The 25404-nt window shown below is 43.4% G+C and overlaps 1 protein-coding gene across 1 annotated transcript in view; it reads left to right on the forward strand.

The window, feature by feature from the left end:
- Window positions 1-22063, forward strand: part of RTTN (rotatin) — a 423025-nt gene extending 400962 nt beyond the window's left edge. Inside the window, exons 46-50 of the mRNA XM_082257758.1 lie at window positions 9056-9258; window positions 9801-10068; window positions 13079-13182; window positions 17875-17944; window positions 21572-22063. Of these exons, the coding sequence (XP_082113884.1) occupies window positions 9056-9258; window positions 9801-10068; window positions 13079-13182; window positions 17875-17944; window positions 21572-21651 (725 nt within the window). The 3' untranslated portion in view covers window positions 21652-22063. The remainder of the gene's footprint in view (window positions 1-9055; window positions 9259-9800; window positions 10069-13078; window positions 13183-17874; window positions 17945-21571) is intronic.
- The last annotated feature ends 3341 nt before the right edge of the window (window positions 22064-25404 follow it).

The following is a 25404-nucleotide window of genomic DNA, read 5'->3' on the forward strand; positions in this document are numbered from 1 at the left end:
GGGATCTCTAGCCGACACTACAGATGCACTGGTGGCCTTTGCCCTCCTTGGTGGTTGTCGGAGCTGGCTGCTTTGTCTTGTCGTTCACCTTATTTGGTGGTTCACAGAGATAAAGTAGTGCTTCGCCCTTGTCATTAATTCGTACCTAAGGTTGTTTCTGGTTTCCATCTGAATGAAGACATTGTGTCGCCCTCCTTGTGTCTTAAGCTTAAGCATCCTCGGGAGGAGATTGCCCCAGCATTCCCTGGATGTGGTAGGGGCTATAAGGGTGTACTTGGCGGTAACCAAGTCACTTAGGAAATCAGACTCAATTTTTGTCCTTACGGATGGACCTCGCAAGGGGTTGGCCACGTCTTCGGTGACCATTTCCAGATAGATCAGACAGACGGTAGTGCAGGCCTATTCAATCAAGGGTCAGGTTCCTCCTTTCCCTGTTAAGGCACATTGTACACGGGCGTTTAGTGCCTCCTGGGCCTTCTTCCTCCATGCATCAGTGGTGCAGGTTTGCAAGACAGCCACCTGGTTGTCTGTGCACACTTTCACAAAATGTTATAAAATAGACGTGCTGGCATCTACGGATGCTGCTTTTGGTCCCAAGGTTTAGGAGGCCGTTGTTTGAGAGGACTAGTCCTCTTTGAGGGTGTATGTTTTTTTCAGGTGAGTTCAAGTTGTTCCTGGTTGAGCTCCATGTTACCTGGTTGGCTAGGTTTAGCCTTATTGGGAATTTTGTTCTGCTGTGTTTTTTTCCCACCCCTCATATTTAACACTGCTTTGGGATGTCCCAATGGTCAAGAACATTTTGGATCTGTGTCCTTCAATGAACAAAAAAGAAAATTGGATTTTTGTTGTACCATAAAATCAATTTCTCTGATGTTCATTGACGGACACAGCACCCACCCCTCTATTGAGTAGGGTTATTTCTCTGTCGCTCATTGACAGACGTAGTTCTCCTTGATTAATATCAACTCGGGTTAGACTGCCCTCTACAGGTGTAGGACTAGACAGGAAAGAAAACGTTCTGGCCACACCCTAGGGGCAGTCCCAGAGGGTATATCCTCTCACTTCCTGCTACAGCAAATCAGTTTTTTTTCTGTCTAGTTAGGAGTAAGGACCTAGATTCCTTGCTAGGATCTTCGGTCCTGGCAGGATTTTTTTAGAAATACTTTTTTTAGACAGCTTTTTTTCTCCAGTGTTCCTGTGAGATCTTCAAGCAAGTACGCTGAAACTGGGCGACGGGCTGGATGTTGAGATCCAGTGGTCACCCCAGTTCAGCCTACGAGCGCGTGCAGGCCATAGCTCCGCGCTGGGTCGGCCGCGACATAGTCCCACTGGACGGGGACTGACCCTGCGAGTTAAACGTCTCGCCTGGACGCCAATGACCAACAGAGTCACGGCGTCCGTATTGGTCGACAGCCCCCCCACCCCGGTGGAGAGGGGTTCTGTCAGGAGTTGACGCCCGCCTGGTTCCGGTATGGTGAGTAGAATGTTCCCCCTCTCCCCCTGTCGGGTTTGTTGGTGGACGCGGGCCCCTCTCTGGGATGGTCGGACACTCAGTTTCTGGGTCTCCCCTCTATCCTATAACAGGTCACAGATCCCCCAATTTGAGTGTGATTTTTGTGAATAGAAACCAGGAGGCTTGGTTTGGGAGCTGACTATCTAAAGTCACTATATGACTGTAAGGGTGACTGAAGTCAGTGGCAGACTACTAAAAGGCATTACTATTGAGGTATAGAGGTATCCTACCTGTCTAGTGTGTACACAGGCCGATGCCTATGCCTGAGTTACTGCAGCCACAGATCGCCATCCCTCCAGAAAGCCAGTCACTTCCACAGGCCGCACAGCCTCCCGCAGGCCGAGGCACTTCCGCAGGCCGCACAGGCCGAATGCACACATCCCGCAGGCCGCTGCTAACTTGCAAGCCGCCGCTATCCTACACAGGCCGCCGCCATTTTTCTGCAGATCGCACGAGGCCGCCATATTGGCATAGCCTCGTGTCTCCAGCATGGGGGCGGCCATGTTTGAGGTGACCAAACACCTCGTGGAGTAATTGGGAGGCGCCGGAAGGCGTGTAAAGGGGCGGAGCCGCCTCCTTGGCCCAGGGAAAGCAAGCCAAAGACTTCCTGTCTGTAACAGACAGTGCTGGAAGCAGGTTGATAAGAAACTTCTGTGCATCAGGTGAGCCTTGGGGTCTCTCTCTCTCTCTCTCTCTGAGGGGTCCAAGCAGGTAGACTGAGGGGCGCTACTGCGCTGGGGTACTAAGTTAGGAAAAAACAATTAATTTTTTTGTGTTTGCTGGCAAGTGTCTTGTTACATGAACCCTGCCACACATGTATCCCCACCTGATCCCCTCAGGGTGGCCGCAGGACCCTCCAGTACCCCACTTGTGATGATGCATTATCAGCAGTTTTGGAGTCTTTGGTATCCCGGGTGGAGGTAGCCTGTCAGGGACGGGGGTCAAGAAGAGCGACCCCCGCCTACCCCTATGTCATCTGATACCTCAGATACGGATTCTGAGCTGGTCATTGCAGTCCCTTTTCTGGGGTTGTTGTCTCAGGTACGGTCTCCTCAGACAGTAAGGAGGACGCTTCTGCCTCCGCCATAGCACAAGAAGCGTTGGTGGAAGCACTAGTTGTGTCTGTCCGGGAAACCTTAAATCTTGAGGTTACACCGGCAGAGATAGCTGAGACTCATATTCCTTTTTTGGTACTAGCAAGCCTACCAAAATGGTGAAGGGTTTCCCTTGCCCAAATAGGGTCGTCCGTAAGGGAGCCCTGCTATTTCCAAACGCATGGCTAGGCGCTATCATTTTGAGGAATCCCTCATTACAAAGATGGACGGTACCACCAATAGTGGACTCACCGATTTCCAGACTAAATAAAGTCACTGTTATCCCGTTGGATTGACAGAATGGGCCCCACCAATCTCTAGGGTGGGGGGACGCCTTCACCGGTCTCCGGATCCAGGGTTTTCCAGAATCCGGATAAAGGGGTTCACAAGGTCATATGGTCGGGATACAAGATCGAGTTTCGATCACTTCCACCGGTGCGATTCTTCCCTTCCAATAGTCGGCATCCCCGGATCGCTTAAAAGCTTTGCGGGGGACAGCTTGATACAACAAGCAGTGGTAGTTCCCATTCCTTGGAGCAGTTCTAGTCGAACTTGTTCACAATGCCCAGGAAAAAGGGCTAGGTGCGTCCAATTCTGGTCTTGGAAGAGAGGGAGTCCATCCATACAGTGGTTGGCCTCCCTGCATCAGGGGGATTTCCTGGCGTCCATAGACATTTAGGATGCCTATCCTTATATCCCCATCTTCGCAGGACATCAGCGTTTTCGTTGCTTTTCCCAAAGATCATGCCTGGTTCCCACCAGGAGACTGAACTATCTGGGCCTAATTTTGGATACATCCTTGGTAAGAGTGTTTCTCCATGCGGAGAAACTCCAGAAGATTCAGTCAATGATTCGGATGTTGCTGTCCGTCAACTGGCTGGGATTGATGATCGCCTCCTTAGAGGCAGTACCGTTTGCCCAGTCTCATACCCGAATTCTCCAAAGAGGAGATTCTTCTCATATGGAATCGGAATCCCGATTCCCTGGACAATCGCATCCGATTGAGTGAGCGGACCAGGGAGGCTCTGGTCTGGTGGCTTCGGTCTCCGATGCTCAGCCAGGGGAAGTCATTTCTTCTGATAAATTCCAGGTTACCGATAAATGTGTTGGAACTGAGAGCGATCAGACTTTGTCTGATTTACTGGACCGAGCAGCTCCAGGGCAGCCCGGTTCGGATCCAATCGGACTATGCCACGGTCATGACTTAGGTCGATCACCAAGGGGCACCAAGAGTGCCCTGGCGGCCATAGAAGTGGCCAACATTCTTATTGGGGAAACAATTGTTCCAGTTCTCTCCGCGATATTTATCACAGGGGTGGACAGGCAGATTATTTCAGCCGTCAGATTCTGGATCAAGAGGAATAGTCTCTTCATCCAGAGGTATTTCACCAGCTGTCCCTTCATTGGGGCACCCCGGATATGGATCTGTTGGTAGGTTGGCTCAACAGGGCTCGCACCCGCGATGCTCTAGCGGACGCAGCAGACGCGCTGAACGGCCTGTAAAGGCAGTATCAGCTACTATATGTCTTCCCCCCTCTCAAATTGCTGCTGAGATTTCTCCGCAGGATAGAGGTGGAGGGAACTCCAGTTATCCTGGAAATTCCGAGCTGGCCTCGTCAAGCCGGGTACGCCGACTTGGACAGGCTAGTCGCGGACGCTCCTTGGAGACTTCCTCTCAGGGAGGATCTGCGGTCTCAATGACCGATCTTCCATCGTGCTTTACAGTCGCTGGTTTTAATGGCCTGGCTATTGAGACCCAGGTACTGAAGGACAGAGGGTTGTCAGCTTCAGTTATTCCTACTCTAATTAAAGCAAGGAAAGCGACTTCCAGCAAAGTCTATTATCGCACATGGAAGACTTATATCGCGTGGTGTGAATCTTTGGAATTTCCCCCACGTACCTATTCGGTGACCCGAATCTTGGCTTTTCTGCAAAAGGGGGTTGAGCAGAAACTATCCTTGAGCACTATCAAGGGTCAGGTTTCAGCATTAGCAATCTTCTTTCAGAAGCCTTGGGCTACTCATTCCTTGGTGTCCAGGGGGTGCGGCACTTGGCTCCGCCATTCCCCATATCTAGTGCCATTCCCCATATCTAGTGGTTCATAGGGATAAGGTAGTTCTTCATCCGAAGCCATCCTTTCTTCCTAAGGTGGTTTCAGATTTTCATCTGAATGAAGATATCGTGCTACCTTCCTTGTGTCCTAAGCCCAATCATCCTCAGGAATATGCGTTGCATTCCTTGGATGTGGTTCGGGCAATCAGGGTATACCTGAAGACTACGGAATCGTTCCGTAAGACGGATTCACTTTTTGTGATCACGGATGGCCCCAGAAAGGGGTTGCCTGCATCTGCCGCGACTATCTCCAAATGGATTAGACAGACGGTGGTACAGGCTTATTCTATTAAGGGTCGGAATCCTCCGTTCCCTGTTAAGGCGCACTCCACTCGAGCGCTCAGTACTTCCTGGGCCTACCGCCATCAGGCGTCAGTGGTCCAGGTGTGCAAGGCGGCTACCTGGTCGTCGGTTCATACCTTAACAAAATTTTATAAAGTTGATGTGATGGCATCGGCGGATGCCTCATTTGGCCGCAAGGTTTTGCAGGCCGCAATTTGAGGAGACCGGTGGTCTACCTCGAGGGTTTTTTTCCGTTGGAATTTCAGTTGAGTCTCATCGTGTGATTGATGAGCCTTTAAAACTTCTAGTCGGCACCGGTTGGGCCTTCTAGATTGGATTTTGATTTCCATTTTCCCACCCCTCATTTGTGGCACTGCTTTGGGACGTCCCGAGTTGATATTAATCAAGGAGGACTACGTCTGTCAATGAGCGACAGAGAAAAATGGATTTTTGTAAAATCTTACCGTAAAATCCTTTTCTCTTAAGCTCATTGACAGACGCAGTACCCGCCCCTCTGTTTTTGAGTTGGGTTGGGTTAAATTCTCTAAACACTGCTTTGTGACATAACTGATTTGCTGTAGCAGGAAGTGAGAGGATATACCCTCTGGGACTGCCCCTAGGGTGTGGCCAGAACATTTTCTTTCCTGTCTAGTCCTACTCCTGTAGAGGGCAGTATAACCCGAGTTGATATTAATCAAGGAGGACTACGTCTGTCAATGAGCTTAAGAGAAAAGGATTTTACGGTAAGATTTTACAAAAATCTATTTTTTTCTTCTGACACTGCTTGCAACTAAACTGAATGCCTATAGCAGGAAGTAGGAGTATACCCCCTGGGACTGCCCCATATGTGTGGGAAAGCTTCTTCCTACCTAGTGTCCTACTCTTGTAGGAGGCAGCATAACCCAATGGTCAAGAAAATTATGAAGCTGTGTCCGTCAATGACCATCAGAGAAAATAATTTTATGGTAAGTTCTTACAAAAATTATATTATTTCATTAGTGATTGTTCCACCAACTGTAGTGCTCTTCCCTTCACTGACAGATATACAGTGCCTTGCGAAAGTATTCAGCCCCCTTGAACTTTGCGACCTTTTGCCACATTTCAGGCTTCAAACATAAAGATATAAAACTGTAATTTTTTGTGAAGAATCAACAACAAGTGGGACACAATCATGAAGTGGAACAAAATTTATTGGATATTTCAAACTTTAACAAATAAAAAACTGAAAAATTGGGCATGCAAAATTATTCAGCCCCTTTACTTTCAGTGCAGCAAACTCTCTCTAGAAGTTCAGTGAGGATCTCTGAATGATCCAATGTTGACCTAAATGACTAATGATGATAAATAGAATCCACCTGTGTGTAATCAAGTCTCCGTATAAACGCACCTGCACTGTGATAGTCTCAGAGGTCAGTTTAAAGCGCAGAGAGCATCATGAAGAACAAGGAACACACCAGGCAGGTCCGAGATACTGTTGTGGAGAAGTTTAAAGACAGATTTGGATACAAAAAGATTTCCCAAGCTTTAAACATCCCAAGGAGCACTGTGCAAGCGATAATATTGAAATGGAAGGAGTATCAGACCACTGCAAATCTACGAAGACCTGGCCGTCCCTCTAAACTTTCAGCTCATACAAGGAGAAGACTGATCAGAGATGCAGCCAAGAGGCCCATGATCACTCTGGATGAACTGCAGAGATCTACAGCTGAGGTGGGAGACTGTCCATAGGACAACAATCAGTCGTATACTGCACAAATCTGGCCTTTATGGAAGAGTGGCAAGAAGAAAGCCATTTCTTAAAGATATCCATAAAAAGTGTCGTTTAAAGTTTGCCACAAGCCACCTGGGAGACACACCAAACATGTAGATGGTGCTCTGGTCAGAAATCGAACTTTTTGGCATCAATGCAAAACGTTATGTTTGTCGGAAAAGCAATACAGCTCATCACCCTGAACACACCATCCCCACTGTCAAACGTGGTGGTGGCAGCATCATGGTTTGGGCCTGCTTTTCTTCAGCAGGGACAGGGAAGATGGTTAAAATTGATGGGAAGATGGATGGAGCCAAATACAGGACCATTCTGGAAGAAAACCTGATGGAGTCTACTAAAGACCTGAGACTGGGACGGAGATTTGTCTTCCAACAAGACAATGATCCAAAACATAAAGCAAAATCTACAATGGAATGGTTCACAAATAAACATATCCAGGTGTTAGAATGGCCAAGTCAAAGTCCAGACCTGAATCCAATGGAGAATCTGTGGAAAGAACTGAAAACTTCTGTTCACAAACGCTCTCCATCCAACCTCACTGAGCTCGAGCTGTTTTGCAAGGAGGAATGGGCAAAAATTTCAGTCTCTCGATGTGCAAAACTGATAGAGACATACCCCAAGCGACTTACAGCTGTAATCGCAGAAAAAGGTGGCACGACAAAGTATTAACTTAAGGGGGCTGAATAATTTTTCACTTTTTTTATTTGTTAAAGTTTGAATTATCCAATAAATTTCGTTCCACTTCATGATTGTGTCCCACTTGTTGATTCTTCACAAAAAATTACAGTTTTATATCTTTATGTTTGAAGCCTGAAATGTGGCAAAAGGTCTCAAAGTTCAAGGGGGCCGAATACTTTCGCAAGGCACTATATATATATTTATATATATATATATATATATATATATATATATATATATATATATATATATATATATATATATAACCCTTACCTCCAGTATTTCACCCAAATTAATGTTGGGTCAAAAAACCTAAACTCAAATGAAGAGTATTCTATTGTAAAACTTGCACATAAAGGAAGTAATACAGAGAGGATACTTTTTCATACATGTACATGGTACAGCAGCCACATATCAGGAATATGAAATGTTGGGGTAACATACAATACAGTAACCCTAGCATTGATGTCAGTGAATACAAAAAAAAAGAAAAAACAACATTGGTGTCAATAGATGCAATAATAACCCCACTGTGTTGTTAGTGGAGGCAATAATAACCCCCAACATTGTTGTTAGTGGATGCAGTAAAAAATCCAAACATTGGTGTCAGTGGACGCAATAATAACCCCCAACATTGGTGTCAGTGGAGTCAGTAATAACCCCAACATTGGTGTTCGATTACACCATAATAAACACCAGCTTGGGTGTTAGTGGATGCAATAATAACCACCAACATTGGTGGCAGTGGGTGCAATAATAACCACCAGCATTGGTGTCAGTGGAAGTTAACCCCCCTACATTGGTGGTCAGTGACAGTGAAAGTTAATCCTCCTCCTCTGTACTAGGGATCATGGTGATTAAAGTTAAACCCCTTCAATTGATGGTCACAGCAGTGAATGTTTACCCCCCCCCCCTTTAAACATTGGTGCTCAAGGTAGTAAAAGTTACCCCCGCTTCCATTGATGATCGCCTACCTGTTACATGCTCCTGCACCACTCTCTCTCCCCATACTGGGACTTTTTCTGTGGGTGGATATAACTCTGCCTCTTAATACAGGCTTTCTTTCAGTGCTGATTGCTGGATCACAGAGCATTCCACCACACAGCACCCTGGTGCCACTTTTCTATCTATATGGTGTCCAATAGCCTATGGTCCACTTGCTGGCAACCAGGGCCTTGGTTTTATCCACTTTTCCATATTAAGTCTATGCCATTAGGAGAGCACAAACAGCAAAGTGCCTATACAGAGATTTTAGTAGCAAATTACAAGCAGCATTCATCTCATAACCAATGTGAGATAGCAGTGGGTAAGCTCAAATTGTTGCTTACCTTTATGGATTGTCCTTTAAGGTTTAAGATAGAGGTAGGTAAATGTGCTGTTCATTTTCTCATTTATATTTAATAGGAGAAAAACAATGATGACGGTGTGTGGTATTCAAAGTGCAGCAACCCATGCCAGCGAATCAGATTTCAGCTTGCTGGAGTCATATTTCTAAATTTATTTTGTAGTAGTAGGACCTATTAGGTAATACTAGGTAAGCTATTATTTGTTGTGCTTTCAAACTGATGTGATTATTAAAATGTATTTTCTTTTTGGGGGAGAAAGCTTGCAGCTCTTTATGTTGGATGAACACTGGAGTTATGGCCACCCAGCCATCACAGAAATCACAGACAAGTAGCTTGATACTGCATAGCATTTTAAAGATCGCCGCTGAGCCCACTTCTTATACCAGCCACACACAACAAGTGCTCTTTGATCTACTTTCAAACTTGTCTGGCGCACAAGACTGCAAGTGTATTATGCAGAAGGTATGGCGATTTTAAGATAGAAGTTTTTTCCACTGGATTGTGTTAGGACTAAAAAGTCAGTTTTTAGTAAAGTATTCCTTATATTGGAGGTTCAATTTGCATATATAATATCTACAGAGCACATTCTGCTGATGGCATTGTATAAAAGAAAATGCAGATAAGTACAAGTGTGAATATGAATCATAGTTAGTTGTAGATCTTTGTATTTAATTGAAAAATCTGATGATACTGGATATGATCATAGTATTTTTAATAGAAGTCACTCTGGAACTCATAGTATTGTGTTCTTTTTTTACAAAATGCTTTGAGAAGAAATATTTAATTATGTATAACATTGATGTATTTAGGAATATGTTCTAGTGATATGTAAAATCTTGAGAGTTTCCCCTGGATAACAGTGATAATTTAGGTTGTTATAACAGATAATGGCTTAAAATGTAGCAGTATGGTACAGCAGATAATGGTCATGGAACAAGGTTCTCTGTATAATTTTGTTAATGTAGCAGATTAATGATTAGGGGCATTTTTCTTTTTTTTTCCAGAATAATTTTCTACAGCACTTTTTGTGTTTATCATGGCCAAAAGGAGGAAGCAAGAGCCTCAGTCATTTAGCTAACCTATGGCTTAAATTTTTGTGGAACTTGTCTTTGTCCAGTGATGGTCAGCTGATGATCATGAAGATGAAAGGAAGCTTAGAAATTCTTCTTGAACTTACAAAATATAAGCAGAAAGTTAAATTCCCCATGGTCCTTCTTATTTTACATAACATCTGCTTCAATCCAGCCAATAAACCTAAGATACTTTCAAATGGTAAGCACAGAGTTTATGGTGCTGTAAGTCATTGAACTAATGTCTTAACCCTCCACTTTCTTGGAACTTGTTTTTTATGGTTTACTCGCAATCAGTCTTGGGCATTCCTGTGTGTATTGTTCCATAGCTTCAGTCACTTTCAAACCATATTCTGCAAAATGATGATGAGTGAAGATTTGAATTTAATAGGACACTACAGTACAGTACAGGGGTTTCCCATCTAAGACGTGTGAAACCTGGTGTACTGACAGCATTTCTTTCTTTCTAAACTGCTTACTTTATTTATTCTGCCAATACATTATTTAAAATAGTTTCCACCGAAACAGTAGGTACAGTTCCCGAGTAAACAAATTGCTTTTAATCCAAAATGTAGTTATTACTGTCTGAATTGAGTTTTTTTGTAACACAGACATAAAGCATTTCAATAGTACACAACCTGTCTTCAAGCACATGGAGAATATCTCCATCCCCACACAAATCATGATCTTTCTTTCTTTTGATGCCTGCACTCATAGGAAGAATCTGACCCTAAAGTAATACTAAATGCACATTGTTTAATTTACATTACCCCTTCTATTTCTGTATGTAGATGATGGCACTGTCATTATTTTAATAAAAAAATAAAAAAAATCTAAGTACCTTTTTCCTAATCGATATACAGCTGTCACATAACCTTGATCCTTTCCAGCCTGTCTGCTGGGAAACATATATAGGAGGAGCTTCTAGTCCTCTGCTGGTCACGTGTTCAAAATAAAAAGATAACAGCCTTTGGAATATAGATTCAAAATAAATAAATAATATCAATAAACTGTTTTAAATTGTCATACAAATATATATATTTGAAATTAAATCTTATTTTTTTGCATGCTGTGGGTAAATTTCTGCCAGTCACAGGCTGTGTCACGCACCTCCAGCCTGTGTCTTAGAATAAGGGGGAGGTGAAGCCACCATCAATATACAGGCGGTCCCCGGGTTACAAACATCCGACTTACAAACGACTCCTACTTACAAACGGAGGGAGACAACAGGAAGTGAGGGGAAATCTAACCCTAGGAAGGGAAATTCACTCCTGTAGGAGTTGTCATGGGAAAAAGATGTGTATGCTGAAGCTTTATCACTAATCCTTGTTTCCACAACAACCCAAAATTTTCAGAATTCAAACACGGGCACAGACAGCGAAACAAATGGTACAGGGGTGTTAACCCTTCCCTATGCTATCCAAAAAACTTAAAAATGATTCTTTTGGCTGGAGCTACACTTGTAATGTACCTGTTCTGACTTAAAAACAAATTCAACTTAAGAACAAACCTACAGTCCCTATCTTGTTTGTAACCCGGGGACCGCCTGTACATGTAATACCCCGCCCCTATAGAGTTTAGCTGGTTAAAGGGCATAGAGGAGGTGGGAGGGAGTGGGCTGTCATTTACCACTGTGTATACACCCATATGTGTGACTCTGTAGTCGCATGGTCTGCTCGGATGTGATGGTGACGAAATGCTCAGCATAGAAACTCACTGAAAACTGAGCATGTCCAAAGTTGCCACCATGGCTGAAAAGACCCTAGCCAAATTGGGGACATAAACAGAAGGTAGAGATAGAGAACAGCAGGATCAACCAGTTTTTTTTTTTGGTGAGTTCAGAGGGAGTATGAACAGCATATAATTTAGCTTTTCTTTATTGTTTTTCTATGATGTGGGTTTAGTGACATTTTAATCCCTTAGGCTGGGTTCACACTGATTCAGCCACGGGTCACAGCAGGAGATCAGGTGTGTCCCTGTTCACTGATTCATGTGCAAACCAGGTCCGAATTTTTGCTTTAATTCGCACCTGAAACTGAGCCAAAGATGCACAGGACCCTTTTCCAATGCGGAGTGCAGCTGCCCCGGAGCTGTGTGAACCAGCTCCATTGAGCGCTGGTCACACTCTCCTGTCATGCGAAATTGGATGCTGAGAAAACCGCATCCAATTCGCATTAGTGTGATGTGTGGACCCAGCAAAAAAAAATAAAAAACCTGACAGGTGCTCTTATCCCTCTCCACTCTATCCAAAACTAAAAAAAAATGTTTTGCCTGTAGTTTTGTTTTAAGAAGTCACACGTAGCGACAATAAATCTGGTGTTTTAATGTAACTGCAACATTTAACAGTGGATTCAAGATCTCTTTTATTGTCTGCTCCACATGAAAAAAAAAAAAAAAAAATCCACCAAATGAACATTTCATTCCTTTTATGTAAAGAAAATAAAAATTAACAGATCTGAGGCTGAATGAAATTAATTGCAGTGAATTGAACCAATCCAAGTCAAATCATGGTCTGATCAATCTACTTTTCATCGGTTATTAGAAACAACCAAATTCTATCCAGACACAAGGAAGTCATATCATTTAAATTACCTTGATAGAACTAGAATCTAGGACTTACATTCTGCTAGCCTACGTGCTAACTGCTCATCCACATTGACTGCATAGACCCTTATCATTGGAACATTGTGTAAAAAAAAGGAGGAAAGCATAAAACGATTAAAATGTGAATTATGTGCGATGTAGACCAGAATTTCTATGTGATGCACTGTACTATCAAATTACATAAATTAAATGTAATCACGTAGATGATGAAACAGGCGTTATGTTTCCAGAAGCTTTACTGAGTGAAAATTGCAGTAATGCTGTTTATTTTTTTTTTGTGTTTTTGTTTTTTTTTTTTTAACGATGTTTTGTATTTTTTATTTTTTTTATTGCTTTTTCGTTGCAAATCAAATTTCCTGTTTACAAAGCTAACATAGGGAATAGCTTGCAATGGTGACAACTCCTGTCAGGCTTGTCAGGACAGGGACATGTATGTGTTTTCATGAATGTTATAAGATGTATTCCACTATTGCATTTACTTGTAATTTAGGCAGAATGTCTTAAACATGAGCTATTTTTGTCATGGTTGTTTTTTGTGTCATTCATCTTAAGCTGAATATTGTGCATAATGAAACTGATACAAGTGTATTGTCATTGTGTTTCCATAGATAACATTGTAGCTGAACTTTGTGCTTGCCTGGAAAGTGACAGTCCCAACTCTCAGAGAATAGGAGCTTCGGCGTTATGGGCATTGCTTCACAATTACCAGAAGGTGAGTGCGGAATGAGAGCAAAGCAAAGTTAAATGACTTTTACTCCTCTTCTGGTCTTTTAAAGTGGTCAGAATCAGTTGAGCTAGCGCAGAGGATAAAGTTGATTCCAGAGACTTTAAAACTCTAAATGAGAGTACCAATACAGTCTTGCGTTACTGTTTACTGCCATCTGAAAAGTGATCCACAGTTGATTGCTTTTCAGAGTGAAGCAGCATGAAAAAGCACTGGTGGAGGCCCTGATTGTATCAGTGTGGGAAACTTTAAAGTTGGGGGACTCAGCTACTGCTGAGTCGGCGACGGCGGTGCAATTTGTCACCCGCAAATCTTCCAAGGTGAATAAGGTTTTTCCCTTTCCTGGCTATTTTGACGAGATTGTCACTAGTCAGTGGTTGGAACGCATGGTTGTAATACCGAAGTGTTTTGCTAAAAGATATCCCTTTGAGGAGTCTCTTCTGAAGAAACTGACGGTTCCACCATCAGTGGACTCTCAGGTTTCCAGGCTGAATAAGGCCACACTTTTGCCGGTGGAAGATTCCCGGTCTTTTAAGGATTCCATGGACAAAAGAGCTGAGACTCTGGTCCGGTACCTCTTCACTGTGGCTGGTTCAATTTTAAGACTGGTGTTTGCGATCACCTTGGTATCCCAGACCTTAACGGCATGGGCTAAGATTTTGCATCAGGATCTGGAGGGGAGTCAACATCCTTCTGAGCTGGCGGACCAGTTGATCCAAGGGTTACAGTATATTTGGGATGCATCCCTGGATCTGGCCCCCCTGGCCAGCAGGGTTTCTGTGACAGCGGTGATCCTTCGCCGCATGATCTGGTTGAAGTACTGGTAAGATGACCAGGCTTCTAAAAAGGTACTGACTGATCTTCCCTTTGTAGGTGACCATTTGTTTGGTGCCTCTATGGAAGAGATCATTAAGGGCGGGAGGCAAGAGTACTTTGCTTCCACAGGCTGCTAAGTGCAAGAAAGCTCGCCGTAAGAGGGGTCCCTTCTTTTCAGCTCACACGCGGCCCTTTCATCCGTCTGAATCGCAGGAAAAGGGCGGGAGGCTCCAAGATACCCTGGAATGGTAAGTCCAAAGCGGGAGCGCCTGGTTCCACAGACAAGCCTTCCCCAGCCTGAAGGGGGGCCCTCACCCGCATCTGGGGTGGGGGGTTGTCTTCATTTCTTTCTGGGTCCGTGGGCCGTGATCATTCAGAACAAATGGGTCCACTAACTGATTTGGTTCAGTTACAAGATCGAGTTTCGGTCCTTGCCTCCGGCAAGGTTCTTTCCTTCCAACTTACGCCTGTCTCCAGAGCGGGTACAGGGCCTCTACGAAGCAGTGCAGGACCTGTTAGCACAAGGAATTATTGTGCCGGTTCCAGAGTCAGAACGTTTTCAAGGTTTTTATTCAAATCTGTTTACACACCCAGGAAGGAAGGCAAGGTTCGCCCGATCTTGGATCTCAAGTCTCTGAACCACCTTGTGTGGGTTCAGAAATTTCGGATGGAGTCCATCTGCACAGTTGTAGCATTCCTTCATCAAGGATATCTGATGACTCCTGTCGATCTCAAGGACGCTTATCTTCATATTCCAATATATGTCGGGCATCAGCATTTTCTTTGTTTTGCCGTGGGCGAGGTGCACTTTCAATTTGTGGCGTTACCATTTGGTCTTGCTTCAGCTCCTCAAGTGTTCAAAGGATTTGGCCCCAGTGTTGGCCTTGTTATGGCAGAAGGGGATCGTGGTACTGGGTTACCTGGACGATCTGCTTCTGCGTGCAGAGTCTTCCTCGGCTCTAGAAGCCGACTTGGACGTTACGGTGCAAACTCTGCAGAAGGACACTGAATTTTCAGAAATCGTCACTAACTCCGTCCACAAAGCTGGACTACTTGGGTCTGACGCTGGACTCAGCCCGGGTGTTTCTTCCTCAGACAAAACTACTGAAGCTACAGGAGGCTGTTCGGCTCCTGTTGTCTAACCATCGATCGTCACTCAGGACTTGCATGCAAGTGCTGGGTCTGATGGTCTCCACCTTTTGAGGCAGTCTGCACACCACACATTTGAAAAGGGAGATTCTGATCAAATGGAACAAGGATCTGCTGTCATTGGACAATCTGATTCTTTTGAGTAGGGATTCTAAGGAGTCTCTCCTATGATGGCTTTGCTCCCTAGCTTTACGTCTGGGGAATCTTTTCTTCCCCTGTTTTGTACTGTAATCACCATGGATGCCAGTCTGTCTGGATGGGGAGAGGTGTCTTGGGAGTGTGTTCGGCTCAAGGTGTCTGGACTCGGGAGGAATCCAGGTTGATGATCAACATTCTGGAAATTCAGGCGATCAGACTTTGTCTCAATGGACGTATCGACTGCAGGGACCCCCTGTACGGATACAATCTGATAATGCTACGGCTGTGGGGTATGTCAATCATCAAGGGGGTACAAAGAGTGCCCTGACAGCCCGGGAAATGGCCGGCATCTTGCGCCCGGCAAAACGAAATGTTCCGGCCCTCTCTGCTGTGCACATTCCAGAGGTAGAGAATTGGCAAGCGGACTATCTCAGTTGGCAGACGTTGGATCCAGGAGAATGGTCTCTTCACCCGTAGGTATTTCTTCAACTGTGTCTTCAGTGGGGGACCCCTGATGTGGACCTGCTGGCTTCCCGTCTCAACAGGAAGGTGCAGAGGTCCGTGTCAAGGTCTCGGGATTCTCTGGCCAACGCCACAGACGTTCTGGTTGCCCCTTAGGGTCATTATTGTCTGATTTACGCCATTCCTCCAATTCAACTTCTTTCGAGACTGCTACGCAGAATCAAGGTAGAAGGATTTCCAGTCATTCTGGTGGCACCAGACTGGCCTCGCTGGTCCTGGTACGCAGGCCTGGTAAGGCTGGAGCAGACGTCCCTTGGAAACTTCCTCACTGGGAAGATCTTCTGTCTCAGGAACCAATCTTCCATCCTGCTTTTCGGTCGTTGGCTTTAATGGCGTGGCTATTGAAAGCCAGGTGCTGAAAGACAGAGGGCTGTCGGAGTCGGTGATTCCTACACAGTTGAAGGCTAGGAAATCTAGGAAGGTTTATCTTTGAGTTTGGAAGGCGTACATTACTTGGTGTGAGTTGCCGGTGGTTTCTCCCCGCTCCTTTTCTGTGTCTCGCCTGTTGAAGTTTCTACAATTGGGTGTAGATCAGCGTTTTGGTCTGGGCACTATCAAGGGCCAGATTTCCACCTTGGTTTTTTTTTTTTTTCCAAAGGCCTTTAGCTGGGAAGTCCTTGGTTCACACTTTTTTGCTGGGAGTTCGCCATCTGGCTCCTCCGTTGCGATCCCTGGTACCTCCGTGGGATCTCAATATGGTTCTGTTAGTGCTTCAAAGGCTTCCCTTTGAAAATATTTGAGAAATTCCTCTGCTCACTCCGTCGCAGAAGGTGGCTTTCTTAGTAGTTTTTACTTCCGCAAGTCGCATGTCGGAGTTGGCTGCATTGTCCTGCCGGTCACCTTACTTGGTGATTCATAGGGACAAAGTGGTATTATGACCCTGTCAGGCGTTCCTTCCTAAGGTTGTCTTGGGGTTTCATTTGAATGAGGACATTGTGCTACTGTCCTAAGCCTAAACATCCTAAGGAAATTGCCTTGCATTCCTTAAATGTGGTAAGAGTAATTCGGGTTTACCTGGCAGTTACTGAATAAATTAGGAAATCCGATTCTTTGTTTGTTCTTGCAGATAGTCCCCGTAAGAGGCAGGCCGCATCTGCTGCCACCATTTCCAAGTGGATCAAGCAGACGGTGGTGCAGGCCTACTCCATTAAGGGTCAGGTTCCTCCTTTCCCTGCTAAAGTGCATTCTACGAGGGCACTTGGTGCCTCTTGGGCCTTCTGTCATCAGGCGTCAGTGGTTCAGGTGTGCAAGGCGGCTACTTGGTCGCCTGTACACACATTCCCAAAATTTAACGAGGTGCATGTACTTGCATCTTCGGATGGGGCGTATTGCTGCAAAGTTTTGCAGGCGGCGGTTGCAGAGGCTTCCGCTTCTTGAGGGTGAAATTTTTTTTTCTGGTGGTAAGCTCCAGTTGTTTCTAGTTGAGCTACTGTTACTACCCAGTTGGCTATGTGTAGCCTTGTTGGGAATTCTGCATTTGCTGTATCCCCCCCTCCCCCCACATGTTGCATTGCTTTGGGATATCCCAATGGTCTGAAGACTTGAAGCTGTGTCTTGAAGCTGTGTGAACGAAAGAGAACTGGATTTTTGTCTTACCGTAAAATCCTTTTCTATGAGTTTCACTGACAAACACAGCACCTGCTCATCTTTTGGGGTTGAGTTATTTGTTCTTCTGACACTGCTTGTTACAAACTGGGGTCCTACAGAAGGGAAGTGATGGTATACCCTCTGGGACTGCCCCAGGGACATAACCAAAAAGGTTTCCAACTAGTCCTACTCCTAGAGAACAAGAGCATAAGTCCAATGGTCTTGAGACTGTTTTTGAAGCTGCGTCTGTCAGTGAACCTCAGAGAAAAGGATTTTGTGATAAGACAAAAATCCAGTTTTGGCTAGTGTTGAGCTTTAAGTGCAGTGTAGTCTGCAGAAAGGTGCAGATGTTGTATAGTCTTCTGGGTTGCCAATTTTTTTTGGAGGTTAAAGATTTCACATGAGTATTTTGGCCATTAATATATTTATACTTAATCTCCGTTTATGGTAATTGAAATTGTTTTACAGGCAAAAGTGGCTTTGAAGAGTCCTTTGCTGAAGGGGAAAATCGAAGAAGCCTTATATGCAATGAGGAAAAGTAAGTGGGGGTAACATTACATTTTCTGTGTCCCAAACTGGTGCTACAAGTAGCGAATGTTCTATTTTCCTTTTTCGACTAAATAAATGTACTAGCTGACATTGTTTTCACCCTTTACAATTACGCCTTGGGTTTCTTCTAATTTGTCTTTTTTGTACCTTATGTAAATGCTTCTTTTTGTTGTGGTTAAACAGCTTACCACTATTAAACAACAACATAATCATGTTCTAATCTTATTTTCAGTACTGAAAAAATGTAATCCTGTAAATATTAGATTTAAATAATTAATGTTAACTTCTTGCATCCAGCAGTTTTTACACTCCAAGCAAATGCAGCAGCTAGTTCAGGCTTGTGGCACAACTGCTGCACTGACACAGTCTGTGTTTTCCAGTGTAATCTCATCTGTCCATAGATATCTAGGACAAACAGGTGTGCAAGGATGATATATTGCCCAATATGCCTTGAAAAAGTGTTCATACACCTTGACATTTTCCACACTCTGTCATGTTACAGCCAGAAGTGTAAATCTATTTTATTGGGATTTTATGTGATAGACCAACACAAAGTGCCACATATTTGTGAAGTCGAAGGAAAATGATAAATGGTTTTCAAATTTATTAAAAAAAAAAAGGGTCGGAAAAGTATGGTGTGCATTTGTATTCAGCCCCCCTGAGTCACTACTTTGTAGAACCTCCTTTTGCTGCAATTATAGCTGCAAGTCTTTTTTGGGTATATGTCTACCAGCTTTGCACATCTAGAGAGTGAAATTTTTGCCCATTTTTCTTTGCATAATAGCTCAAGCTCTGTCAGATTGAATGAAGAGCGTCTGTGAACAGCAGTTTTCTCGCCAGATTCTCAATTGGATTTAGGTCTGGACTTTGAATGGGCCATTCTAACACATGAATATTCTTTGATCTAAACCATTCCATTGTAGCTCTGGCTGTATGTTTAGGGTTGTTGTCCTGCTGGAAGGTGAACCTTCGACCCAGTCTCAAGTCTTTTGCAGACTCTTAACAGGTTTTCTTCTAAGATTGCCCTGTATTTGGCTATATCCAAATCTATCTGTAACTCTGACCAGCTTCCCTGTCCCTGCTGAAGAAAAGTATCGCCACAACATGATGCTGCCACCACGTTTCACACATAGCTTTTTGCTTTTAGGCCAAAAATTCAATTTTGGTATCATCTGACCAGAGCACCTTCTTCCACATGTTTGCTGTTTCCTCCACATGGCTTCTTGCAAGCTAAACAGGACTTCTTATAGCCTTCTTTCAACAATGGCTTTCTTCTTGCCACTCTTCCATAAAGACCAGATGTTTGGAGTGCATGACTAATAGTTGTCATGTGGACAGATTCTCCCACCTGAGCTGTGGATCTCTGCAGCTCATCCAGAGTTACCATTGGCCTCTTGGCTGCTTTTCTGATTAATACTCTCCTTGCCCTGCCTGTCAATTTAGGTGGATGGCCATGGCTTTGTAGGTTTGCAGTTGTGCCATACTCTTTCCATTTTCAGGTGATGATCAATTGAACAGTGCTCTATGAGATGTTCAAAGCTTGAGATGTTTTTTACAAACCTAGCCCTGCTTTTAACTTCTCCATAAATCCATATCCCGGACCTGTCTGGTGTGTTCCTTGGCCTTTATGATGCTGTTTGTTCACTAAGGTTCTCTAATAAACATCTGAGGGCTTCACAGTACAGCTGTATTTATACTGAGATTAAATTACGCACATGGGGACTCTATTTACTAATTAGGTGACTTCTGAAGGCACTTGGTTCCACTAGATTTTAGTTAGGGGTAGCAGAGTAAAGGGGGCTGAAGACAAGTGCACGCCACACTTTTCAGATATTTTTGTAAAGGTTTTGAAAACCATTTATCATTTTCCTTACACTTAACAATTATGAGCCACTTTGTGTTGGTCTATCACATGAAATCCCAAAAAAATACATTTACGTTTTGGTTGTAACATGACAAAATGTGGAAGATTTAAAGGGATGTGAATACTTTTTCAAGGCGCTGTAGCGGTTGATTTACTAAAACTGGAGAGTGCAAGCTCTAGTGCAGCTGTGCATGGGAGCTAATTCGCTTCTAACTTCAGCTTGTTCAATTAAGCTTTGCCAACAAAACTGGAATCTGATTGGTTACTATGCACAAGTTCACCAAATTTTTTACTCTCCAGTTTTAGTAAACCAACTTCATAGTGTCGTTGTGACCAGCTACTCCCCTAGACAAAAACTGTGGCTACTTAAATTCTCCTCTTAAGAACAATTAAGGACACAGATCCATAGGCAGCTTATGTGAGATAATAGTGATCCAATAGGGGTATCCAACCGTCCATTCAACCTTGCCATTCATTGCTGCTTGAGCTGATCTCTACATAGCAGCTCTCCTGATCTGTGCCTTTTCAGCACTAGCCTTTGGAGCCTATACTTCACAGAACTGAACATGCGAGCTAGCCTGGAATGTGACACTTGCCTCTTAATTGTGGCTCTCTACAACGTGTACGGTTAGTTAGCTGTGGAGCACTTTCCACCAGAGCCGTGGCACAGCCGCAGGTGTGACCCGGTCTCTGAAGACTCACTTGGTTAGTAAGGCAAGTCAGACTAAAGCACTGGGAACCTGCTGCATTATTTGCACCATTGGCCACCATTTAAAATTTCCTATTACGCTGGTTTTGAAGCAGTAATTTTAAGGCTGAGGAACCGAGTGCTTTTATCTTCTGCTGGTTGGAGTGCTAAATGTGTGCGCTCTGCACTCTGCAACCATTCAGCCTGGAGAAAGTGCTTTGCTTCTCCTGCCCCCATTCAGCCTGGAGAAAGTGCTCTGCTTCTCCTGCCCCTGAAGTACCACATAGATCTCCAGTCTGTTTCCACTGCCTGTCTACAATTTCTTGTTCACCTCCAGCCACCATAATAATCTAGAGATTAGAGGCAGTTTAACCTATGTGAAAATCTTGTCCCCACTTCTCCTACCTTCCAAGACTCCGCACTAGTCGGTAAAAGTGCTTGTTGTATTGAAGAGGCCATGTCATCTTGTTCATTTAGGCAAAGTAACAGGATTTGTGTACAATCCACCCCTTTATACTCACCTTTCCTGCTACTTGTTCAGTGTCCACCTGTGACTTCTTCCCGTGATGATAGTGCTTTGACCTAGCAGCCAGTTGCTAGGTCTGAACACCATCACATGACCAAGGGTGAGATTTTACCACTCCCTCTGAAACCTAACAGTGGGTATTTTGGTGGTGGCTGTGAGGGAGAAAAGCAGTGGCAGAGGGGTGCTGTAGAGGTGAGTATAAAGTGAAAGGGGAGTTGGCCTTAAATTGACTCTGTCACCTATCTATATGAACAAGGTGATGGGGCCTCTTTAAAGGACAGTAGGAAAGCTACCGTAATAGGATGACATGAAGCTAAGCACAGCTTTTGTAGGAATTACTTTAGAATTGCAAATACCTTGAATAAAGCCAGCATTCTTTTTACATGGAAATATTCATGCTTTATACTAAATAGAAGATAATAAATGAGCTGTGTGTGTTTATGGACAGTTTTTTTGTCCCAAAATACTGGCAGTCTGTGTTCAGTATAATGTATTGTTAGTGCGGGTTTTTACAATTGCCATTTTTCCCTATTCACAGATGAAACCGGCTTGGAAGATAGACATGAAGTGTATCATTTAAAATGCCTGGAGAATCTGGAGCAAGTTCTTGCCAATTGACAATGGCAGCAACAACACACTAGAGTGATTAACAAACCTGGCGGATACATGATTTATACTATGTGAGCAGATGTTTCGAGAAAGGACACATTTACTGTGTGAAATCTATCACGTCATTTGAAACAAGAAGATTTTTCTTACTCTTGTTTTGTTGTATGATGTGCCAGCAGCTATTTTTGCATTAGAAAAATCAAATCTCATGGGGTTAAATGACAAGCCCCGTCTTACATTTTTTAATATCCAAACACTGTACTGAGCATTGAATATAAGTACACATATATAATAGCATGCATGACATAAATGGTGTTTGTTTAAAGTTAACCTGTGATGTCCACCAACATGTATAAATCAGCATTACCTCTTGTGGTACCTGCGCATGTTTTCATATCAATTCTTGGTGCCTAGGGTAGGACCCTGATTCCTTGGGTAAAGCTGTATGTAAAGTACAAATTTTCAAATAATTGAAGTCATTTGTCATGTACTCAGTAGATGCTCTGGTATTTAAATGCTGACTTCAGGGAGTATGGCATAGAGTCTATGTAAACCTAAATACTAAAATCTCATATAAGCTTCAGCATGTTGATGTCATTTCAAAAGCCATTTTCAGTTTTTAAAAACCTGCAGCTTTTTAAAAAAAATAATATCTGGTGCTCCTGCCTTGTTAAGACACATTCTTTTGTAAGGTGACGGTGCTCTGCCCCTGTTCTATTTCTCTTTTATCCTCCTGTGTTTTCACCTGAACTTCCAATGGAAACTACAAGTGACTGTTTTAACACTCATTACACAGACATAAAAAGACAAGGCGCCTATAAGTGCAGTAGGCTCTGAGTATTTATTAGGTTAAAAGTATAAAAGCACTCACATTTGGTAAATGTGACCTGGGCATAGCAAAGATCTGTCTGGAGTCTTCCTATCCGCTGTGCTGAGTGGTTGCAATGAGGACATCCGGTGATCCGCTTCCTGTAGATGCGTCCTTTCGTCTGTGTCTCAGCCTGGTCGGCATGAGATTTCATGAAGGCCGGGTGTGGACGCAGCGGCTGGTGTCCAATAGAGTGGGTGGTGGGCGGTTACATGTTTCGGAGCTCAGCTCCTTCGTCAGACCTCCCACAGACATGGTCCACTGTTTTCACCACTGGAGTGCATGCATGTAGATAAGAACTGGCTGCAAAGAGGCTGTCAGAGATCAGCTGGACTGAAACACAACAAAGAATTGAAAAATATAATGGGTTTAAAATATTAGCAATTGTTTAGCAACTTGACATTCAAATATGGGTTTGCATTTACTTCAACATTGAAATGAATACCCTTTATGCAGCCTGGGCCTCCACCACTGGCACAATGTAACAGGTTTTCCTACTTTCTGCTACTTTCAGGCAATGCATGCTACCCAGAAAGTGATACTTCAGTTATAGGTGGAGTCTAACAGGCAGAGTCACCCTATTTGCCTCTTATTTTTCTGTTGAAAACTGAAGCAGTTATATCTTACCACCATAATTCCAACTTCTGTCCCAGCCAACCTTAAAGCCTGACTCCTACCACAAAGCTGGTCATCCTGTTGCATTCTTTTACAGTATCCAATTGGTAGATTACAATCACCTGCGAAATAGCACAGACCTGGAATATTTGCATACAGATATCAAAACTGTACTCCATTCGATTAAGAAAGAAAAATGAGGTTCCTCGCTCTCCCCCTCCCTCCCTGCCTGTCAGCTTACTGATTACCACCAGCCCCTTTGTTCTAATAAGCCATCCTACACAGTGTAAATGTTTGTATAAAATTATGCCTGTAAATACCTATTTCAGCTCGTTTCTGGCCAGTCACGTGACCTTCGGACGCTCTCCTCCCCCGGTATAAGAGCTACAGCGGGAAGGGCTGAGTGGAGGGCACAGCCGGTCATGTGACCTTCCGGTTGACGTCAGAGGGGGATCTCGGCCCCTCCCGCTGTTGCCCTTCGATCGGTGGAGGAGAGCAGAGGCAAAACTTTATACAAACATGTGCACTGTGTAGGATGGCTCAGTATAACAGAGGGGCTGGCAATAATCTTTATTTAACTCTACAACCACTTTAAGTCCACGGGCTATAGCAAAGACCTTATCCTATTCCTTACTACTCTGAGCCCCAGCATGCTCCATCACTTCCACAATGTGGGTGGTCATTCAGTGCGCAGTCCAAGACTGCTGGTCCTGCATTGTAGGTGATGATGTTGATAAGGCAGCCACATTACCCTTGATTCAAGGAACCGGTCTACTGGAAGGTGTTAAGCCAAAAGGAGTGAGGAAAATGATAATTATTTTACTCTTTTATAGCCCCCTAGACTAAGCAAGTTTATTACAAAAGCTACCAAAGGGCATTTTTTCCAGGCTGGCAAGAGTTTAACTTTTTTTTAATATAGAGGATTTCTACATTAAATTTCAGATGGAGTGTAGAACAGAATGTCAGTTACGAATGAGTATATCTCTTTCCTGGGCCAGAACTTTATCTGGGAATGCAGAAAATAGTTTCTTTATGTAAAAACAACTTGTAATCTATGTTTAGTTTCTCTTCAGTAGATCTTTCTAAATGCATTTAATGTGCAATAAACCTAGCACAAGGCTTGTATTGCAGCAAGCAGTGTTAGGTGGACATTTTTTGGGCTCTTATTTTTACATATACACCAAGAGAAATATTGTGACTCCTATGGCAGTCTGTTATATTCCATCTTAACAAAAACTGGTAATATTTACAAAAAAATAAAAATGTTAATCCCTAATCGTACTTTAAATTCCTTCCAAATTTTGACTTCTAAAGTAACCAGCTGCATTTGTAAACCTATCTTTTAAAGTTTGAAAAAGTAATTAAGGTATTTAAATAATGTTGCTGCTGTGAAGTAATTGAAAAAAATGTTTTTCCATCATTTATCGTTCCTGCAAAATGGAGCTAACTCGTTTTTTTTGTTACTCTTTTAATAAAGGATTAGCAGTTCTGGTAAATAAGGCTAACTGTGCTTTAAAGGATTCTAAAGATTGCATGTGTTCTTTTGCCTTTTTAAGTCTTTGTACATATTTAAAGCTGAACTCTGGGTAAAATCAAAAGTTACTGTTGCACTTAGACTCCCCCAGCACTGCAAGCACAGCACTTCCTTCCACTGCTGTTGAGTTTTTGGTGGGCCCTTGGAGTCATCACTTACAGTTTAGGAGTTCTGGTCCTGCACTGTGCGTGATGTCCGAGTACCTGTGACTGTTGGAGATGCCAAGCCACTTTAGGGACCAGTTGTGTAGCTAGAAGGAAGCCTGCCAGAGTAAGGAATAAGGAAAGTAAAATTGCTTTTCATGTTACCCCTAAAAAATATGAGCATTTAACCCTTGCATTGTGGTGTGGCAGACCCACTGCAAGGGTTCATTTTGATTTTACCCAAAGTACGGCTTTAATAAAGTGTATATTATTTTTAAATTTTTATATGTATTGTTTTATTTATTGAACAAATAAATTACTAGTTACATCATGTGTGCAGCATTTGTTAAAAAACAACTCTGGGCAATAAGTACACAGGAAGACTTTACCTTTGGGTTACTCTTTAATCTCGGGTTTAACTGCCACCTATAGACGAATTGAACACAGTTTGATTTGCAAAGGTTAACACCTACTACCAGCGAGTTTTAGATTTTTTTTTTTATTTGCTAGTAGATGGATATCTTTTCCTCAGCTGTTCTGGGAAGTATCAAAACTATTTACTAGTGTTTCTTCATTTCTCTGGTAGTCCTTGCCTTGCCAAA

Source organism: Pelophylax lessonae, assembly GCF_965119305.1.
Source record: "Pelophylax lessonae genome assembly, chromosome: 5".
Lineage (NCBI taxonomy): Eukaryota > Metazoa > Chordata > Amphibia > Anura > Ranidae > Pelophylax > Pelophylax lessonae.